This window comes from Schistocerca piceifrons, chromosome 3, assembly GCF_021461385.2.
Source record: "Schistocerca piceifrons isolate TAMUIC-IGC-003096 chromosome 3, iqSchPice1.1, whole genome shotgun sequence".
Classification (NCBI taxonomy): Eukaryota; Metazoa; Arthropoda; class Insecta; order Orthoptera; family Acrididae; genus Schistocerca; species Schistocerca piceifrons.
This window is the reverse complement of record NC_060140.1, coordinates 942788705-942809995: the sequence shown is the minus strand read 5'-3', so window position 1 is coordinate 942809995 and position 21291 is coordinate 942788705. Positions and strand designations below refer to the sequence as shown.

General features: G+C 40.5%; 1 protein-coding gene across 1 annotated transcript in view; it reads left to right on the top strand.

Annotated features, from left to right (window-relative positions):
- The window catches only part of LOC124789241 (solute carrier family 22 member 1-like), a 63618-nt gene extending 44282 nt beyond the window's left edge, over positions 1 to 19336 (top strand). The window contains exons 4-6 of the mRNA XM_047256536.1: positions 8790 to 8958; positions 18868 to 19089; positions 19237 to 19336. Of these exons, the coding sequence (XP_047112492.1) occupies positions 8790 to 8958; positions 18868 to 19089; positions 19237 to 19336 (491 nt within the window). The remainder of the gene's footprint in view (positions 1 to 8789; positions 8959 to 18867; positions 19090 to 19236) is intronic.
- The last annotated feature ends 1955 nt before the right edge of the window (positions 19337 to 21291 follow it).

Here is a 21291-nt window from a genome sequence, read left to right as displayed (position 1 = left end):
AGTTAGGGCCCCTACGTAGGGTTACAGGTGAATCCCGGCCAATGGTCTCGAAGGTGGAAGAGGAACGTCACTTCCCAACGGCAGAGAGAGCAGAATGGCCACTGAAACATATCAGGTAGCGGCTGTACTCCATGTTAGGGGTGGCTACCAAAGGTGTCTGTATCCCCACACATCTTCTGGGTCTAACAACTTCAGTTGCATAACTGGATGGACACGAGCCATCCCATCAAAAAAAAATTTTTTAGCTCATGGAATGGATCGCACTATGGAATTGAGCTGCGCCCTCCAACCAGGGATGAAGTCGCTCATGCCATAAGTGATCTAAAGAATAATAAGGCAACTGGAGAAGATGGTATAGCAGCCGAGATGATAAAGTTGGGAGGCAACAAAGCAATAGACAACATGACCAACACAATCCACCAAGTCCGGAGAACAAAGAAGTTGGCAGAAGGATGGAAGAATGCAATTGTAGTACCAATACATAAGAAGGGGGACAAGAGAGATGCAAACTACAGAGGAATATCGCTACTAGAGGTCGGATACAAAATGGTTCGTTGGTTGGTTGGTTTGGGGAAGGAGACCAGACAGCGTGGTCATCGGTCTCATCGGATTAGGGAAGGATGGGGAAGGAAGTCGGCCGTGCCCTTTCAAAGGAACCATCCCGGCATTTGCCTGGAGTGATTTAGGGAAATCACGGAAAACCTAAATCAGGATGGCCGGACGCGGGATTGAACCGTCGTCCTCCCGAATGCGAGTCCAGTGCCTAACCACTGCGTCACCTGGCTCAAGAGAGTAGAACAACAGGTAGAAAGTACAGTTGGTGACTACCAAGTGGGATTCAGGAAGGGAAGAGGTTATATACAACAAATATTTATCCTGAAGCAACTGATCGAACGTAGGGCCTTAAAAAAAACAAAAAGACAGTAATAACCTTTGTGGACTTCACAAAGGCATATGACTCTATCGACAGGCAGACTCTTGTTAGGATCCTGAAGAACAGAGGACTTGATGGAACTACACAAGATCTCATAAAAGAAATTCTGACAGACAAAAAAGCAAGGGTGAGATTCAGAGGAGCACTGTCAGAAGAATTTGAGATCAAGGCTGTTGTTAAACAGGGAGATGGCTTGTCACCATTGTTGTTCAATATAGCACTGGACAAAGTGATCAGGCAGTGGAGAGCAATACACGACGACATGGGAATACCAAAGACCCATGTGGGGGACAGAAAGGACAGCAGGGCTCATGCGGACTGCCTAGCCTTTGCAGACAACATAGCAATAGTAAGTGAGACGGAAGAAGACACAAAGACACAACTCGACAACTTAAGTAAGGTAGCCAGAAAGATGGGACTGAGAATAGCCTATAACAAGACAAAGACATTAAACACCACTGCAGACTGGGACCCCCCCATGAACCATGGACCTTGCCGTTGGTGGGGAGGCTTGCGTGCCTCAGCGATACAGATAGCCGTACCGTAGGTGCAACCACAACGGAGGGGTATCTGTTGAGAGGTCAGACAAACATATGGTTCCTGAAGAGGGGCAGCAGCCTTTTCAGTAGTTGCAAGGGCAACAGTCTGGATGATTGACTGATCTGGCCTTGTAACAATAACCAAAACGGCCTTGCTGTGCTGGTACTGCGAACGGCTGAAAGCAAGGGGAAACTAAAGCCGTAATTTTTCCCGAGGGCATGCAGCTTTACTGTATGATTACATGATGATGGCGTCCTCTTGGGTAAAATATTCCGGAGGTAAAATAGTCCCCCATTCGGATCTCCGGGCGGGGACTACTCAAGAGGATGTCATTATCAGGAGAAAGAAAACTGGCGTTCTATGGATCGGAGCGTGGAATGTCAGATCCCTTAATCGGGCAGGTAGGTTAGAAAATTTAAAAAGGGAAATGGATAGGTTGAAGTTAGATATAGTGGGAATTAGTGAAGTTCGGTGGCAGGAGGAACAAGACTTCTGGTCAGGTGACTACAGGGTTATAAACACAAAATCAAATAGGGTAATGCAGGAGTAGGTTTAATAATGAATAGGAAAACAGGAATGCGGGTAAGCTACTACAAACAGCATAGTGAACGCATTATTGTGGCCAAGATAGATACGAAGCCCACGCCTACTACAGTAGTACAAGTTTATATGCCAACTAGCTCAGCAGATGACGAAAAAATTGAAGAAATGTATGATGAAATAAAAGAAATTATTCAGATTGTGAAGGGAGACGAAAATTTAATAGTCATGGGTGACTGGAATTCGAGTGTAGGAAAAGGGACAGAAGGAAACATAGTAGGTGAATATGGATTGGGGGACAGAAATGAAAGAGGAAGCCGCCTGGTAGAATTTTGCACAGAGCACAACATAATCATAACTAACACTTGGTTTAAGAATCATGAAAGAAGGTTGTATACATGGAAGAACCCAGGAGATACTAAAAGGTATCAGATAGATTATATAATGGTAAGACAGAGATTCAGGAACCAGGTTTTAAATTGTAAGACATTTCCAGGGGCAGATGTGGACTCTGACCACAATCTATTGGTTATGACCTGTAGATTAAAACTGAAGAAACTGCAAAAAGGTGGGAATTTAAGGAGATGGGACCTGGATAAACTAAAAGAACCAGAGGTTGTACAGAGATTCAGGGAGAGCATAAGGGAGCAATTGACAGGAATGGGGGAAATAAATACAGTAGAAGAAGAATGGGTAGCTTTGAGGGATGAAGTAGTGAAGGCAGCAGAGGATCAAGTAGGTAAAAAGACGAGGGCTAGTAGAAATCCTTGGGTAACAGAAGAAATATTGAATTTAATTGATGAAAGGAGAAAATATAAAAATGCAGTAAGTGAAACAGGCAAAAAGGAATACAAACGTCTCAAAAATGAGATCGACAGGAAGTGCAAAATGGCTAAGCAGGGATGGCTAGAGGACAAATGTAAGGATGTAGAGGCCTATCTCACTAGGGGTAAGATAGATACCGCCTACAGGAAAATTAAAGAGACCTTTGGAGATAAGAGAACGACTTGTATCAATATCAAGAGCTCAGATGGAAACCCAGTTCTAAGCAAAGAAGGGAAAGCAGAAAGGTGGAAGGAGTATATAGAGGGTCTATACAAGGGCGATGTACTTGAGGACAATATTATGGAAATTGAAGAGGATGTAGATGAAGATGAAATGGGAGATATGATACTGTGTGAAGAGTTTGACAGAGCACTGAAAGACCTGAGTCGAAACAAGGCCCCCGGAGTAGACAATATTCCATTGGAACTACTGACGGCCGTGGGAGAGCCAGTCCTGACAAAACTCTACCATCTGGTGAGCAAGATGTATGAAACAGGCGAAATACCCTCAGACTTCAAGAAGAATATAATAATTCCAATCCCAAAGAAAGCAGGTGTTGACAGATGTGAAAATTACCGAACTATCAGCTTAATAAGTCACAGCTGCAAAATACTAACACGAATTCTTTACAGACGAATGGAAAAACTAGTAGAAGCCAACCTCGGGGAAGATCAGTTTGGATTCCGTAGAAACACTGGAACACGTGAGGCAATACTGACCTTACGACTTATCTTAGAAGAAAGATTAAGGAAAGGCAAACCTACGTTTCTAGCATTTGTAGACTTAGAGAAAGCTTTTGACAATGTTGACTGGAATACTCTCTTTCAAATTCTAAAGGTGGCAGGGGTAAAATACAGGGAGCGAAAGGCTATTTACAATTTGTACAGAAACCAGATGGCAGTTATAAGAGTCGAGGGACATGAAAGGGAAGCAGTGGTTGGGAAGGGAGTAAGACAGGGTTGTAGCCTCTCCCCGATGTTGTTCAATCTGTATATTGAGCAAGCAGTAAAGGAAACAAAAGAAAAATTCGGAGTAGGTATTAAAATTCATGGAGAAGAAATAAAAACTTTGAGGTTCGCCGATGACATTGTAATTCTGTCAGAGACAGCAAAGGTCTTGGAAGAGCAGTTGAATGGAATGGACAGTGTCTTGAAAGGAGGATATAAGATGAACATCAACAAAAGCAAAACAAGGATAATGGAATGTAGTCTAATTAAGTCAGGTGATGCTGAAGGAATTAGATTAGGAAATGAGGCACTTAAAGTAGTAAAGGAGTTTTGCTATTTGGGGAGCAAAATAACTGATGATGGTTGAAGTAGAGAGGATATAAAATGTAGGCTGGCAATGGCAAGGAAAGCGTTTCTGAAGAAGAGAAATTTGTTAACATCCAGTATTGATTTAAGTGTCAGGAAGTCATTTCTGAAAGTATTTGTATGGAGTGTAGCCATGTATGGAAGTGAAACATGGACGATAAATAGTTTGGACAAGAAGAGAATAGAAGCTTTCGAAATGTGGTGCTACAGAAGAATGCTGAAGATTAGATGGGTGAATCACATAACAAATGAGGAAGTATTGAATAGGATTGGGGAGAAGAGAAGTTTGTGGCACAACTTGACCAGAAGAAGGGATCGGTTGGTAGGACATGTTCTGAGGCATCAAGGGATCACCAATTTAGTATTGGAGGGCAGCATGGAGGGTAAAAATCGTAGAGGGAGACCAAGAGATGAATACACTAAGCAGATTCAGAAGGATGTAGGTTGCAGTAGGTACTGGGAGATGAAAAAGCTTGCACAGGATAGAGTAGCATGGAGAGCTGCATCAAACCAGTCTCAGGACTGAAGACCACAACAACAACAGCAGACTGGGAAACACCGGAAGGCACTGTTCAAATGGTGGAAAAATTTAAATACCTAGGAGAATTTTTAACAGGAAGGAACAGGAGCATGTAGGGAATAACAGAGAGGATAAAGAAGATGAGGTCAGCCTCCTGTATGACAAGAGAGTGTTACAATAAAAAGAATATATTCACAGAAGCAAAGATAAGCCACTACAAGGCAGAAGTGTGGAATGCAGTATTATATGCTGCTGAGACAATGACACTAGGAAGAAATGGGGAAGAAAAACTAGAGAAAGAACAGGGAAAAATACTGAGAAAAATACTAGGTTGGTTGGTTGGTTGTTTGGGGAGAAGAGACCAAACTGCGAGGTCAACAGTCTCATCAGATTAGGGAAGGATGGGGAAGGAAGTCGGCCGTGCCCTTTCAAAGGAACCATCCCGGCATTTGCCTGGAGCGATTTAAAAAATACTAGGTCCCAAAAGGGGTGGAGAGAGGTGAATTCAAAGACCTAGGGAAGAATTGTACCGGAAGTTGAGAACAATATCTGGGGAAATCAGACTCAAAAGGGCAAGGTTTGCTGGACATGTAGTTGGGATGAGTACGGACAGAATGACAAAGAGAGTGTGGGAAACAACAGGGAGGACAAGGGGAAAGACAGAACAAAGTGGGTTGTTAAACTTCAGAAGGACTGGTTGGAATTGGGGATCAAGGTCAAAGGAAAGGAAAATTGGAGGAACAAATATAAACCGACCAATATGCTGGAGATCAGTGACAGAGAAGAATACAGGAAAAGATTAGAGTGTCACCACTGGAGCCGATAGGAGAAAAGGACACTGAGGATCTCGGAAGAAGAGCGGGAGAGAAGAAGAGAAAGAATGAAGAGGTTCTGGGAGAAGAAGAGGAAAATGCAGTCCATGAAGGGGCTACCCGTGGTCCTACAGAGGCCGTAATGCAAGAAGAAGAAGAAAAGGGTCCAAGAAGAAGAAGAAGAAGAAGAAGAACAGGGTCTATACAAGGGTGATGTATTTGAGGACAAAATTATGGAAATGGAAGAGGATGAAGATGAAGATGAAATGGGAGATACGATACTGCGTGAAGAGTTTGACAGAGCACTGAAAGACCTGAGTCGAAACCAGGCCCCCGGAGCAGACAACATTCCATTGGAACTACTGATGGCCTTGGGAGAGCCAGTCCTGACAAAACTCTACCATCTGGTGAGCAAGATGTATGAAACAGGCGAAATACCCTCAGACTTCAAGAAGAATATAATAATTCCAATCCCAAAGAAAGCAGGTGTTGACAGATGTGAAAATTACCGAACAGTCAGTTTAATAAGCCACAGCTGCAAAATACTAACACGAATTCTTTACAGACAAATGGAAAAACTTGTACAAGCTGACCTCAGGGATGATCAGTTTGGATTCATTAGAAATACTGGAACACGTGAGGCAATACTGACCTTACGACTTATCTTAGAAGAAAGATTAAGGAAAGGCAAACCTACGTTTCTAGCATTTGTAGACTTAGAGAAAGCTTTTGACAATATTGACTGGAATACTCTCTTTCAAATTCTGAAGGTGGCAGGGGTAAAATACAGGAAGCGAAAGGCTATTTACAATTTGTACAGAAAGCAGATGGCAGTTATACGAGTTGGGGGACATGAAAGGGAAGCAGTTGTTGGGAAGGGAGTAAGACAGGGTTGTAGCCTCTCCCCGATGTTATTCAATCTGTATATTGAGCAAGCAGTAAAGGAAACAAAAGAAAAACTCAGAGTAGGTATTAAAATCCATGGAGAAGAAATAAAAACTTTGAGGTTCGCCGATGACATTGTAATTCTGTCAGAGACAGCAAAGGACTTGGAAGAGCAGTTGAACGGAATGGATAGCGTCTTGAAAGGAGGATATAAGATGAACATCAACAAAAGCAAATCGAGGATAATGGAATGTAGTCGAATTAAGTCGGGTGATGCTGAGAGAATTAGATTAGGAAATGAGACACTTAAAGTAGTAAAGAAGTTTTGCTATTTGGGGAGCAAAATAACTGATGATAGTCGAAGTAGAGAGGATATAAAATGTAGACTGGCAATGGCAAGGAAAGCGTTTCTGAAGAAGAGAAATTTGTTAACATTGAGTATAGATTTAAGTGTCAGGAAGTCATTTCTGAAAGTATTTGTATGGAGTGTAGCCATGTATGGAAGTGAAACATGGACGATAAATAGTTTTATACAAGACGAGAATAGAAGCTTTCGAAATGTGGTGCTACAGAAGAATGCTGAAGATTAGATGGGTAGATCACATAACTAATGAGGAAGTACTGAATAGGATTGGGGACAAGAGAAGTTTGTGGCACAACTTGACCAGAAGAAGGGATCGGTTGGTAGGACATGTTCTGAGGCATCAAGGGATCACCAATTTAGTATTGGAGGGCAGTGTGGAGGGTAAAAATCGTAGAGGGAGACCAAGAGATGAATACACTAAGCAGATTCAGAAGGATGTAGGTTGCAGTAGGTACTGGGAGATGAAGAAGCTTGCACAGGATAGAGCAGCATGGAGAACTGCATCAAACCAGTCTCAGGACTGAACACCACCACAACAACAACAACAACAACAACAACAGTAATAATAATATTGGGAACTAAATTAACGACCCATAAACAATGTAGGCCACACAGTTGCGATTTGTTTAGAATAATGTTTATTCAGAAAGCAAACTCATAGCAAAAGTGGTCGTATTTAGAGTTACTGTTAGACTTGAGCGCATATCCATTTGACACAGTTCGATCATTCACGACCTCATCGCAAAACAAGTCCAAAACTCCATCTCAATATTTACACAAAAAGTTAGATTTCACCCAGGTGTGCAGCCGTTCACCACTCAAAGACTATGTCCCACAATACGACACAATGCGAAATTTTCTAAGTTATTTCATTTCCTAGCTGCATAAAGACCAACTGTCCGCTTTCATGTCTCAATCCGAACTGTACCCTTTGATGTCTCGACCAGAACTGTCCGCTTTCACGTCTGCACCAGCACTGTCCCTCCGCCTGTCGCTGGCCGCACTTCCCACGTGCCAAACATACTCATTCAACTGACTAGGGCAGTTCCCTTTCCTGAAGCCGTCCATCTAATTGGCTACAGCTTATTCCACGTTATACATTTACATTTTAACATACCACATTTAAATAATCAACGCTTGACCACTTTCACATTGTAAATAAAGTAACAATAATATCAATTACATAATAAACATTTAATTCTTTTACATAAAACCAATACAATTTCCTTCTTAACTTTGAATGGCATGGCCAGTAGCCTTGCACCAATGTGCTTTCTGATAAATAAATACTGAACAAAAGTAACTATTATGCACTAAGCTTTACAGCAGATATTCTGTTATCTAATGGTTCAGTACGATGTCATGCTGTCATTGTTCAATGTGTTTTGTGTGGAGGAAATGATGATCTGATGCTTAACTGTAAATACTGATAATTTAAATTTACTATATCTGTTAAACAAATAAAGTTACACGGTTGATATTTACACCATTTGTCATTTTAATGATGTGCTTCTTTATGAAATGTCGATCATTAAGATTGTGCAAAGCATTCAGATTTTAGCATTCAGGTCTTTGTTACAAAACTTGTTGATTTCACTTTAACAGTAAATCCTAAACTATTATAGATACAATCAAAATTCGAGTTTTATTGGGATCACCATGAAATTTTATGGAGGATGGCAGATTAAAATTACTGTGGCTTGATTCCCTGACTTTACTACAGAATCTTCAGTAGATAATTTGCCAGTTTACATTACTTACATTATCCACTAAATTTTCAGAACATTATTAACAATCTTCTCTGGCTAATACTGTAGCAAACTGCTCATAAAGAGTGAATTAAACTTCATTTTCCACAACTACATCCATATTGCCGTGAATTCAATGCCAGTTCTGAGTCAGTTCCTCAATATACATTTTAAATGGGATTGGATCGGAACACAGCCTTGCCTTAGTCCTTTTGTTATGAGAAATTTCAAAGAAACTTTGACACAAAATCTGTAAAGTTTGCTAGCTCGTACCTGAAATAATTTAATATTGTTCTCACTTGTTTCAGGCCTGGAACTTACAGACATCAAGCACCGCTCTGTTATCAACCGCTACGCATCCTGTAGCATGGCCCTTGGAATGATGCTTGCTGGTCTGGTGTCTTGGGCACTGCCCAACTGGAACTATTTCATGTCATTTGCAGCCATCAGTTGTTTTACCCTGTTCTTCTTCTTCAGGTGATGCATATAAAATGAAAGGTGTGAAGGAGTCCTTTTTTTTAATACAATGACGATAAAAATGTGTGCAGTTTATGTGTGTGTCAGCGAATATTGTTTGGAAGCGGCAGTTCATCAGGAGACTGATTTTCAAGAGCAAAGAGTGCATAACAATCTGACACAAAGCACAAAACCACATGAATGGCCAGTTGGCTCACTTCAGAGACCTTTATCGTTGCTGTTCACAACACACTGGAATAGTACAATGGTTAAAAAGCAGCTGCATTATCGTGAACTTGGTATTACTGTTGCACTGTGATCAGAAACAATCTGAACAGCTGGTCAGGTTATTGCAGGTTAGGTCGTGCCAAGAAATAACTGTTACAAATAAATAAATAAATAAAATAAACGGATAAGTTGTGCAATTTCTGAGTTAATTGTCATTGAAGTTAGACAATCAGACCATTAAGTGCACAAATTCAAGTGGCCTGGCAGAGACAGAGCCACCAAATGTGTGCCTCATTTGGTTTCCTAAAACCGAACAAGGCAGCAGTACAAAAATTGGAAATGGGATGGTAGTAAGGACTGAACCTGAGCCAAAGGCTGTGCAATCTCATGCACTGTTATCTAAGCTATGAGAATAATGACACTAATCGTGTCTGGTAGGCCACATGAATTTACGTGCACAATTGCCTAATTGGCTAACTTCAATGCTAATTTATTCAGAAACAATGCGACATATTGAATTTTTTTCTTAACAACTATTACTCAGCACAGCCCACACTGCAAAACTCTCACAAGCTTTTCAGACTTTCTTGCCACCACTAACTTGCTTAATACAATTCAAATGTCAGCAAGAGTGCAGTTGAGTTCTGGAGTTGAATGAGAATATAAGAAACGGAGCAGGATTCAAACTCACCCATTAGTTCCATGAATCAGACGTCATGTAACAGCAGGCTGAGCAACACAGCACAGTAGACAAAACTTGTATGACACATAGATAAACTCTTGATGTACGTTAATAAAAAACATCAACAAAACATGCAATTATAAAATCCATAAGCAACATGCTAAAAACCCTCATAGGCTGCAAAATGCAAACTCTTAGTTTCAATAAAGGTGGGGGGGACTCTGTTTATAATGAGGTTTAAATTAATTAATTAAACTTTAAAACTACATTTTGGTAATCTGATTGCATAAATCTGTGGGAAACAAAATCTTACGAAAAACCTGAAAATAATCACTAAACTCGCTCTCTCTCTCTCTCTCTCTCTCTCTCTCTCTCTCTCTCACACACACACACACACACACACACACACACACACACACACACACACATTTATAGTAAATCAGTGTTTGTGATTTAGTTACTGCAGCAGATATTCTAACTAACATACTATGTTACATCTAGCTGTTTCCTGAAAGAGGAGTAGCAGTATTTATTATCTGCATTTGTTGTAAAAGGAAGGAAGGAAGATTGGATTAACGGCACTTCGACATTGAGGTCATTTGAGACAAGCTCAGATTGTATCAAGGATGGAAGATCAGCGCAAATCATCCAGACATTTGCCTTAAGCAGTTAAGGGAAATCAGGGAAAACCTAAAACTAAACGGCCAGATGCTGGTTTGCATTTATTGTGAATTAACTCTGTTTTCAAGTTTGCTAACAACTGTAGGCAACCTCAAAACGTTTTAGATACTAGTAATTTTTAACACAGGTTTTTGTGTTGCCTTAAAAGAAATTTTGTTTTGGGTATTTGCTTCAATTCTTACAGGAAATTCGCACAAGTTTTTAGCTCAACAGATTAAAAGATAATCAGCAGACTTAATTTAAAGTTGTTTGTTCACTGCCAAAATGCAGCCCCACTGTGAATGCTGCTCTCAAACATGGGATGTCTTGGCTGACATTCATAAACAGCTGGAAACAGCGCTGACTACTGTCAAATGATTGGCGGCTGCTGTGAATCACTGTGATGGAAGAGCTCCCGAGATTTGTGTACCTGTGCTACCGGTAGCAGAGCTACCTCAACTACTATCCTTTCCTGTGGATCCTGTCTCCTCTGCAGAAAGCACAGGATCTGTGATTACTCATCCATTTGACTGAGAGTGGCCTGTCAACAGTAGATCTAGGCATCCTGTGGAGGGTGGACGGGAACCATGGAGGACTCAGGGTGTTGTACTGGTCCCTCTAACCAATAAGTTTGAGGTGCTGTCTTTCACTGAAGCTGAGTCAGTGGTACTCGCTTCACCTGTCTGGTGTCAAGAGCAGGCAAACATGAAAGGGTAGGGGTCTATTAATCACTGGCAATTCAAATGTATGATGGATGATGGTGCTCCTTATGGGAATGGTAGCAAGAGATAGGAAAGGACACCAAGTGCCTCAGTGTGTATGCCTGGGGGCCTCATTGAACATTTTGAAGAGGCTATTTCAACAGCCACTGAGGGAACAGGGTGCAACCAACTGCAGACTGTGACACACATTGCAACAAATAATGCCTGTCGTCTGGACTCTGAGTTCATTCTTGGGTCATTCCAGCGACTGACTGAGAAGATTGGGGAGACCAGCCTTGCACATGGTGTTTCAATGAAGCTCACAATTTGCAGCATTGTCGCCCGAACTGATCGTTGCCCTTTGGTTCTGAGCTGAGTCAAAGAACAGAAGCCGAGACTTCAGAGGTTCTGTGGCAAGCTAGGCTGCAACATGGGATTGAGAATTGTAGGGTCCCCCTGGGTCAGGTGTGCACTACACATCAGAGGTTGCTACTCAGGTACCTGACTGTGTTTGGGCTGAACACAAGGGTTTTCTAGATTAGGCAACTCTCCATTCAATACAGATGATGATAGTAGCAGGATTCATGGAAGTATCAGTGTAAGATCGAAAGAAATGCCTCCCACAGCTGAGAGTATTAAAATCCTAATGGTACACTGCCAAAGCATTCACAACAAAGTGCCTGTGTTTGAAGTGCTCTTGAAGAGCCGTAAAGCTCACATAACACTAGATACAGAAAGCTAGTTGAAATCTGAAATTGATAACAGTGAGATTTTTGGGGAATACTTAAGTGTATATTGAAAGAATAGGCAAATGGAAATTGAAGTGCTCTACTTGTCGCAATAGACAAGAAACTGCAGTCCAGCAAGGTAGAAACTGAAACTGCATCCAAGATTGTTTCGGCAAGGCTCAGTATTAGGGCTGGGCATAATATGATAACTCCATCCTTCTATCACCCAGTATCAGGGCTGGGCATAATATGATAACTGCATCCTTCTATCACCCACGAAACTCGTTTCCTGATGTACTGAAAAGTTAGAGAAAACCTCAGTTCACTTCTACAGAAGTTCCCCAATCATACTATAATCATCGATGGAGACTTTAATCATATAACAATTAACTGGGTGAATTATAGTTTTGTTAGTGGTGGTTGTGATGAGACATCCTGCGAAACATTACTAAATGCCTTCTCTGAAGACTTCCTAGAAAAGACAGTTAGGAACCCCACTCATGGGGAAATGTATTGGATCTACTGGCAACAAACAGACCTGACCTCCTTAAGGCTGTCCACATCAAAATTGGTATCAGTGACCATGACACAGTTGTGGCAACAATGATTACCAAAGTACGAAGGACAACTAAAACAAGCAGAAATATTTATACGGTCAGTAAACATTATATTCCAATGAAGAACTTGGAAGTTTCAGCACAGGACAGGAGCACATAGAGAAACTATGGCTCAAGTTTAAAAGAATTGTTTACTGTGCTCTGGATAGGTATGTAGCCAGTGGAACAGTTCGTAATGGGTGGGACACTCCATGGTATACAGTCACTGTAAAGACACTTCTAAAGAAACAGAGATTACTGCAAAATATGTGTAAAACAAAGTGTAGGGCTATAGATAGAGAGATGCTGAAAGGAACATGTCTGGCTATCAACATGGTAAAGTGTGATGCCTTCAATGACTACCATAGCAGAATATTGTCAAATGATATTTCATAAAACTCAAAGAAATTCTGGTCATATGTGAAGGTTGTTAGTAGCATCAAAGTTAGTGTCCATTTATGAGACAGGAACTGGAATTGGGGGTAGCAAAGCAAAGGATGAAATGCTTCACTCCATTTTCAAAAGTTCCTTTAGAAAGGAAAACCCAGGAGAATTGCCCCAATTTCATCCACCACTGAAAATATCAATGAAATAAGTGTGTTAGTGTCAGTGGTGTTGATAAAAATCTGAAATTATTAAAACTGAACAAAGCTCCAGGCCCCAATGGAATCCCTGTCAGACTGTATACTGAGTTATCCCCTCTTCTAACTACAATCTGTCATAGACCTCTTGAAGAGAAAACTGTGCCCAGTTTTTGGAAAAAAGGACAGGTCACACCCGTCTACAAGAAGGGTAGTAGAAGTGATCCACAAAACTACCATCCAATATCTTTGATTAGATTAGAATAGATTAGATTCAGTTTTTGTTCAGTGTTTGTTCCATAGACCCAAAAAATGAGATGATGCTTGTGGGTGTGGAACATGTCAGAAAGTATAATATGAAAAACATAAAACATTTGAATTTAATATTACCCTGATCATTTGTCAGGAGATTGCCACAATAGGCGAACAGTGAACGGGAACTGGTAATATGTACAGAATTAATACACAGTCTGAATGAAACATTGTTATGCACTTTTAATAAATTTATCACACACAAAATACCTAATCTTCACTGTTGTGACCAAATGCTGTCAAAACTGAAATCTAACTGACATTTTGGTCACTGGAAGTGTCCGATTCCAGCCATCTGCTTTGACATGTGACATAAGGGTGTTGTGATATGTTACGTCATTACGGCGCGGAGTTTATGATTTTGTTGTGTTTGTAGATGTCGTCTTGTAGTGTTTGCTGGTGCCCTCTGGTGGTGTGTGTGTATGTGCTGAGTGTAATGTATTGTATTGGGTTCATTTAAGCTTTGGTTTCGTTGTGTGAGCTTGTTAGCAGTGTTTGTAGTTCAGGGTGTAAGGTTTGAAAGTTTTTTCTGTGAGTTATCAATAATTCTTTTTATTATGTGTTTGGTGTTTTCATTAGATGTTATTGGTTTGCTGTTTGTGGTGTGGTGAGACAATTTATTTATTGTGTGGTTTCTGTTGTTAGGTATGGATACGATTAAATATAACAATGCCATGTTGCGGTCAGAGATAGGGGAGGACAAGTTGTCTGTTATTAAACTCCTGCAGTTATTTGGACTAATTGTTGAGATTGTGAAGTGTAGTATTTGTCTCAAGAACATTAGGTTGCCCAGAATTCTGGCATCTTGGACCAGGGACAGGTACATGTGGCAGTTTGTGTGTGTGTGTGTGTGTGTGTGTGTGTGTGTGTGTGTGTGTGTGTGTGTGTGTGTATGTGTGTGTGTGTGTGTGTGTGTGAGGGGCTGGGGGTGGGGTGGGCTGACCTAGTTTGCAGTGCCAGAATTTGTTGGTAGTAACTATTTTTTTGTGTCTAGGTATTCTACTCGAGTTGTGATGTTTTGTGTATTTACAGTGTATTGATTGTGTTTTAATTTATGTAGGAATGTTTAATTCTTGGGTTTTTGAGGTGCTGTGGTTTCCATTTTATTTTTTGTAGTTGTAGGTGTTGGTTTTCTAGTATTAATAGTTTTTGTTGACCTATGTAGGTCAGGGGAAATGACCAAGTCCAATTTTTGAAGTTGTAGCCTTTGGTGTTTTGGTATTGTCAGCTATGGTTGACCTAAAAAGGTCATGGGAAATGTCTGATTCCAATTTTCGTAGCTGTAGGTATCGAGAGTTGCGGTTGAGCTATATAGGTCAAGGGAAATGTCCAATTCCAGTAGATTTTATTGGTGTAGCGGAATGTTGTAATTCTTTTTCCACCATTTTGTGTGTTTTGGGATCGTAGTGTGCTTTTTTACTGTTATATTTCGCTTGTCCCCACCCTAAAACCCCCCATTTCCCGCAGTTGTCCCGATAGTTTGGTTTTATTTTTGAAGGGAGATGTTATTGTCTTGTTTACATGTATTTTCGTATTTGTTGCCGTGTTTACGTAATGACATCATAAGTGCCACATTGGAGACTCTTGGAATGGCCATTTCCACCATATTGGTGACGTCATGGGTCAAAGCAGACGGGTGGAATCGGACACTTCTGTAATCCCCACAACAACCAATATGAAATATTCACAAGTCAGTAAAACATATCAGTCCTGATGCAGGAAGGATGGGTACTCAGCTCTCCAAAAATAATTATCTTTACTAACAACAAGCATGGTGTCATAGTTCAAATTGACCAGTTGAAAAACTGACATGTTAAAAGTGCATTTACCTACAATGAAAAGAGCAAAACAAGAAAACAAGAAAAGTTAAAAGCCCCAACTAGCAACAGTGACAGCCCATGGTTAAGAAAACACTTCAGACTACTTCAGCTGCAGTTGCCCTCAACAGAAAACTATTTGTAAGAAATAAATGTCCAGTAAACAAAGGCTACAAAGTACATATATCTCAAGAGATATGAACACTTTTCCATTTTCGATACTATGAAACACATCTCTTCTACTGCCAGCAGTTCTTTGCTTTTCACACCTTGGCAGCAGCTAGTATGGACTAAAACAAGGAAAAATGTCAAATAAATATAAACTACAATGTATACCTTAAGAGCTATGAGTATTTGTTCAGTAGAAGCAATGTGTTGCACACTAGTGAAGATGAACAAACACTCATACCTCTCACAGCGTGCACACTCTGTATAACTGGCTGTAAATAATGGTAGGCAACATTTTGGTTGTTTGGGGAAATCACACAGAAAAGAGTCAAGATTTTCCCACAAGTAGGTACAAGTGTAATATTTTTTTTCAGATATGTCATTGTTTCACATATATCTACCATAACAACATATTTTTAAAATGATTAATTCTACCTACACATCCATTCTTAAAATTTCGCCAATGGGTACTTAAAAGCGTTTACTTGCAAATCGAATGCACTTTACATCAGTTGTCATTAACTTACCACTATTTATACACCAGCCAAGTTAACGAAACATTACAGTTAAATCTCTCCAAAATACAAACTTAAAATATCACTTTTCAGAGAACACTTTTTGACTGTAAACTATCTTGGAGGTATCCAATTTGCGTATCATAACAATCCAGCTGCCAGAAATTCCTGACTTGCCATCTTCATTTCCACATTTGAAACACTTTCTAGAGCATTAGTATGGAGATCCTATATATTTTCACACAAGAACATCTGTCTGTCCCTGTATATTCTACGGGGTGGTTGTAATTAAACTCCCGCTACTTAAGTCAGTGTAAACAGAACCTATTTAAGATTGATGTTCAGACTGTGCGCTGCAGAATTTGTGTTGTTAGTAGTGTTCATGTTACACAACTTGCCATTAGGCACCAGTACTGATACGACAATATAGTGTTGAAACACAGGTACTGTGCATTACAGTTGAAGGTAGTCAACATGGGTCTGGACAAGATGTGCAGGGCTTTACTCGCAAAGCAGTTTTATCAAAAGCAATAGGCTGCTGCTGTTCATGAGTATGGAAACGTTACAGGAATACAGAGAGATCCTCTTTTCACACCAGTGTTGAAAAACAGGATTTGGAATTTTGAATTAACTGGCAATTTGGGAATTGCTCCTTGTCCTAGGCCAACAGCTAATTGTCCCACAAATTGTTGAAAAAGTTATTGTTGCATGAGAGAATACTGGATGCAGTGTACAGTCTTCATGAAATGCATGAGCTGTGTCATGACAACTAAACATGCCATTGTCCACTGTTCAAAAAGTGCTGTGAATAGTTGTGAAATGGCATCTCTAGTATGATTACAGGCTGACGTGGATGCAAATGGTCATCACATTGAGCAACATTTGAACCTGGAGAAAAAAAAACTGGAGAAAAATGAAATAATGCCTGGCCATTTAAAATAAAGTTTACTTAAAATAAAGAAACAATTGAAATAGAATACTACTTTTGTTTTAAAAAGTCAAAAATAATTTCACCTTTCATCTCAGTTAAATTAAATTTCACTCATTGTTCATTTTTTAAATTTATACTGGAAATCATATAAACAAGATCTGTGTTCTCTTCCTCACCTCAATGTATCATTCAACACTGAGGGAGACTCACTCAGTTCTTCAGAGGGACAGAGAGAAAATTAGCTCATATATAATGGGATGCATCATAGCTCCAATGCTTAAGGTCTGTGTGTGTGTGTGTGTGTGTGTGTGTGTGTGTGTGTGTGTGTGTGCATGCACTTTGGCCAATGATGAGATATGAACAAATAGTGTGACATTAGTTTTGTTACGATAAACTCATTTGGTTTACATTGATACAAAACAGCCACATTGCAAATATTTTCCTTGAGTGTGACATTTTAGTGCAAGTAATTATGGTACCTGACAAAAGAATTGGAGTACCCAGAAGACATGGATGGATGTCAATGTTATTTCGGAGATGCACAAACCATCTGCTGGTATTCAAATTATTAGACTTTCAATTCTGTGTGAGATGTAGAACGGCCACAATAGTGCACTAGTGTTCGTGTTTTGCATCATTACCATGCCTGGTAGGGTTATAAGGCATGTGAACAATGTCAGATGTTCAGTGATCACTGTGAAAGACACAGAGATGTGACATACTAGAGTTAGACAGCGTTATCAGTATCTGAGAAGAGTTAGAAACTGCTGCATTGTGGGGCTCCATTCGGGCAGCTGGACAAATCATTGTAATTTTCAGATTTGTGGGGCATTCAGATGTGACTGTGGCTTGATACTGGATTGCATGGAAATGTGAGGGCAAGCACACTTGTCATCAAGGCTCCTCTTGACCACATCTGACCACTCCAAGGGAGGATCACCATGTTGTGCTCCAAGCACACTGTAAATACTTCACAACTGCACATCCCATCCAAGAGCAATATTCTGTGTCATTTTGCACCACTGTTTGGAGACTACCAGCAGCCAGAATAGGAAATTACTGTCCTATAGACAGGCTGCCATTAACACAACAACACAGATGGCTGCCTTTGAAGTGTTGCTGTGATCAGTAATCACGGTCAACTGATGAGTAGTGTAATGTTGCATTGAGTGATGAAGTGCAGTTCTGCACTGTCCTAGATGACCATCATTGGTGAGTAATGCAGTGACATGGGGAGAGGTACCATCCTTTTAGTGTTTTGAAGATGCATAGCAGTGTTCCCACTGGTGCCATGTCGTGGAGATCCACAGTGCATGACTTCAGGTCACAGTTGGTACTGACTGAAGGAACTCTGATGATACATCCATATGTCATGGACATCCTGTACCCCTATGTTTTACCTCACATGTGGCAGCATTGTGCTGCCATGTTTCAACAGGACAGTCCTCTACAACACATGGCTCATGTCTCTATGAACTGTCTGTGTGGTGTAGAAGTACTCCTGCAGACAGCAAGACCCCAGATATGTCGCTAATAAAATGTATGTGGGACCAGCTATCATCTCCCTCCTAGTGTCAGTATCGATGATATCAAGAATGTGTTGCAACAGTTGTGTTTCAGCCTACATGAAAAGAGGATAAAACAGTTTTATGACACACTTTCCAACTGAATAATTGCATGCATCCAGGCCAGCGGGGATGTCACATCAGACTGTAAGTTGGCTCTTACTGCCAAGTTCTTTGTAAATGTGACTTGATTCGGTAATCACTAAAATAACATCACATACTCTTTCAATTTGTAAAGTAACATTTTGTTTCCTCATTCCCTTTTGTGTGCCACACATTTTTTGTCAAGCAGTCAGTGTACATGCCCAAATGTATGGATTATGTAACTTTTCATTCTGTCTCCTCTTTATACTTATCTGGCACCTACAGCATTGTAGTAAGACTGGTTTAAGAATAAACAAATTACTAACAGTACTTACAGGAGACTTACTTTCTTTCCGGTGCAGATGGTTTCCGCAGTCTCCGCGCTGGCTGGCATGCAGGGGTCGCGAGCAGGAGGCACTGGCAGTGCTGCGTGACATCGCGACCACCAACGGCTCCACTGTGCCTGCATTTGCCTTGCAGGTTATCCAGACTGTGGGCAACAGCAAGGCAGACAGGACAGGCTTCCTGAGTATATTCTCCAGCTGGAATGTCTTTAAGAACACCGTGATCCTCATCATCGCCAGGTGACTTACTCGAGAACGGGCTGCCTCTTGTTTGTTCTGCTAGAAGCAAACATGTCACTCTCAGTATTCCTTGTAAATCTCTTCAAGTTGGTGCTACAAGGGAGAGTCTGGTTGTCATGAAAACCATAAAATCTTTTTTTTTTTCAGTATATTCTGCATAAAAATGATTGTGAAATGCAGTGCTATAAAATTTTTATCAAATCCTGCTAAACCATTTAACCTCGATGATGTCATATTTTTTCTCTGATTTCTTACCCTCTCTTTATTGTTTATTCAAATCATCTCATCTGCACTGTTGGACTGCAGAAAGGAATTCTAGGTGAATGTCAAATTTTTAAAGCCTTTTCCGTGGCAAGCGCAGGGCTGATCCAAGACAGGACGTGCAGTGTCACAATCAGAATATAACCACGAAGGAAACCCATTGTAGCAAACACTGAGGAACATAACTGGGTCATAGCCACACCACATATGAGCAGAGAGTGAAGCATGCGACCACAGCAAAATGATCACTTCATAATGTCATTCTGCATGAATCACACACAAGAACGACTTTCAGCCAGCTAAAATGGCAGAAAGTGTGAAGCTAAAGAGTTGAAAGCCATAGATGGGACACCACACAACAGTTAAAAGTGCTGACAAGCTTACAAAACAGGGTCAAATTCACTAATTGGCATAGCTCAATAACATCACTGGCATGAGCCAACCAGCATACATTCTGGGTCTTATGAAGTGCACATTCTATTCTATTCTCTTCAGTTGCCAGTAGCCAATTGTCACTTGGTGTGAAAGTATTGTGAATTAAAGCAAATACATGTTGAGGCTGTTCCATGACTAATATTTTAGGTGACTTCAGCCACGACATACATGACACCCTGACAAACTCCACTGCTATGGAATGCTGCTTCTGCCACTGATGAGAAGACCTGAGCATTTTCAATCAGCACCCTGCTAGGGATGAGTCGAGGTTGACCTGCTAGCTGCTGGCACACACACACGCTGTCTGGGAGAGATGCATTCATGCTGCCCCCATGGCCCATGGCAGCATCTGTGAGCAGCTACTGGAGTCTTGGCCATCTCTTGTTGGGAGGCCAGGGCATACAATTGTTGCATGGCTACCATTAGCCTTTGTTTAGTTATTTATTGTTCCATGGGACCAAATTAAGGAGAAGTCTCCATGGTCATGGAACGAGTCAATACATGAAATTATAACACGATGATAGAAACAGATAAAATGAAATACAAGACACTTATTCAGGCGACAATTCGTAAGTTCAAATAAAGAAAATCAAACAATGTAACACTGGAATTTGCTTAATTTTTCAGCTCTTCCAGGAGCTCCTTGACAGAATAGAAGGAGTGAGCCATGAGGAAACTCTTCAGTTTAGACTTAAAAGTGTTTGGGCTACTGCTAAGATTTTTGAGTTCTTGTGGTGGCTTATTGAAAATGGATGCAGCAGAATAGTGCACTCCTTTCTGCACAAGAGTCAAGGAAGGGCATTTCACATGAAGATTTGATTTCTGCCTAGTATTAACTGAGTGAAAGCTGATAACTCTTGGGAATAAGCTAATATTGCTAACAAAAAACGACATTAAAGAAAATATATACTGTGAGGGCAATGTCAGAATCCCCGGACTATTGAATAGGGGTCGACAAGAGGTTCTCGAACTTACACCACATATAGCTTGAACAGCCCGTTTTTGAGCCAAAAATACCCTTTTTGAATCAGAAGAATTACCCCAAAAACTAATACCATATGACATAAGTTTATGAAAATATGCAAAGTAGACTACTTTTCATGTTGAACTGTCACTTATTTCAGATACTGTTCTAATGGTAAATAAAGCAGCATTTAGTAGTTTCTGAACAAGATCCTGAACATGGGCTTTCCACAACAGCTTACTATCTATCCGAATGCCTAGGAACTTGAACTGTTCTGTCTCGCTTATAATATGCCCATTCTGTCTCATCAGAATATCAGTTCTTGTTGAATTGTGGGTTAGAAACTGTAAAGACTGAGTCTTACTGTGATTTAGCATCAAATTATTTTCCACAAGCCATGAACTTATTTCATGAACTACATTATTTGATAATGTTTCAATATTACACACAAGATCCTTCACTACCAAGCTGGTGTCATCAGCAAACAGAAATATTTTTGAATCACCTGTAATACTAGAGGCCATCTCATTTATATAAATAAG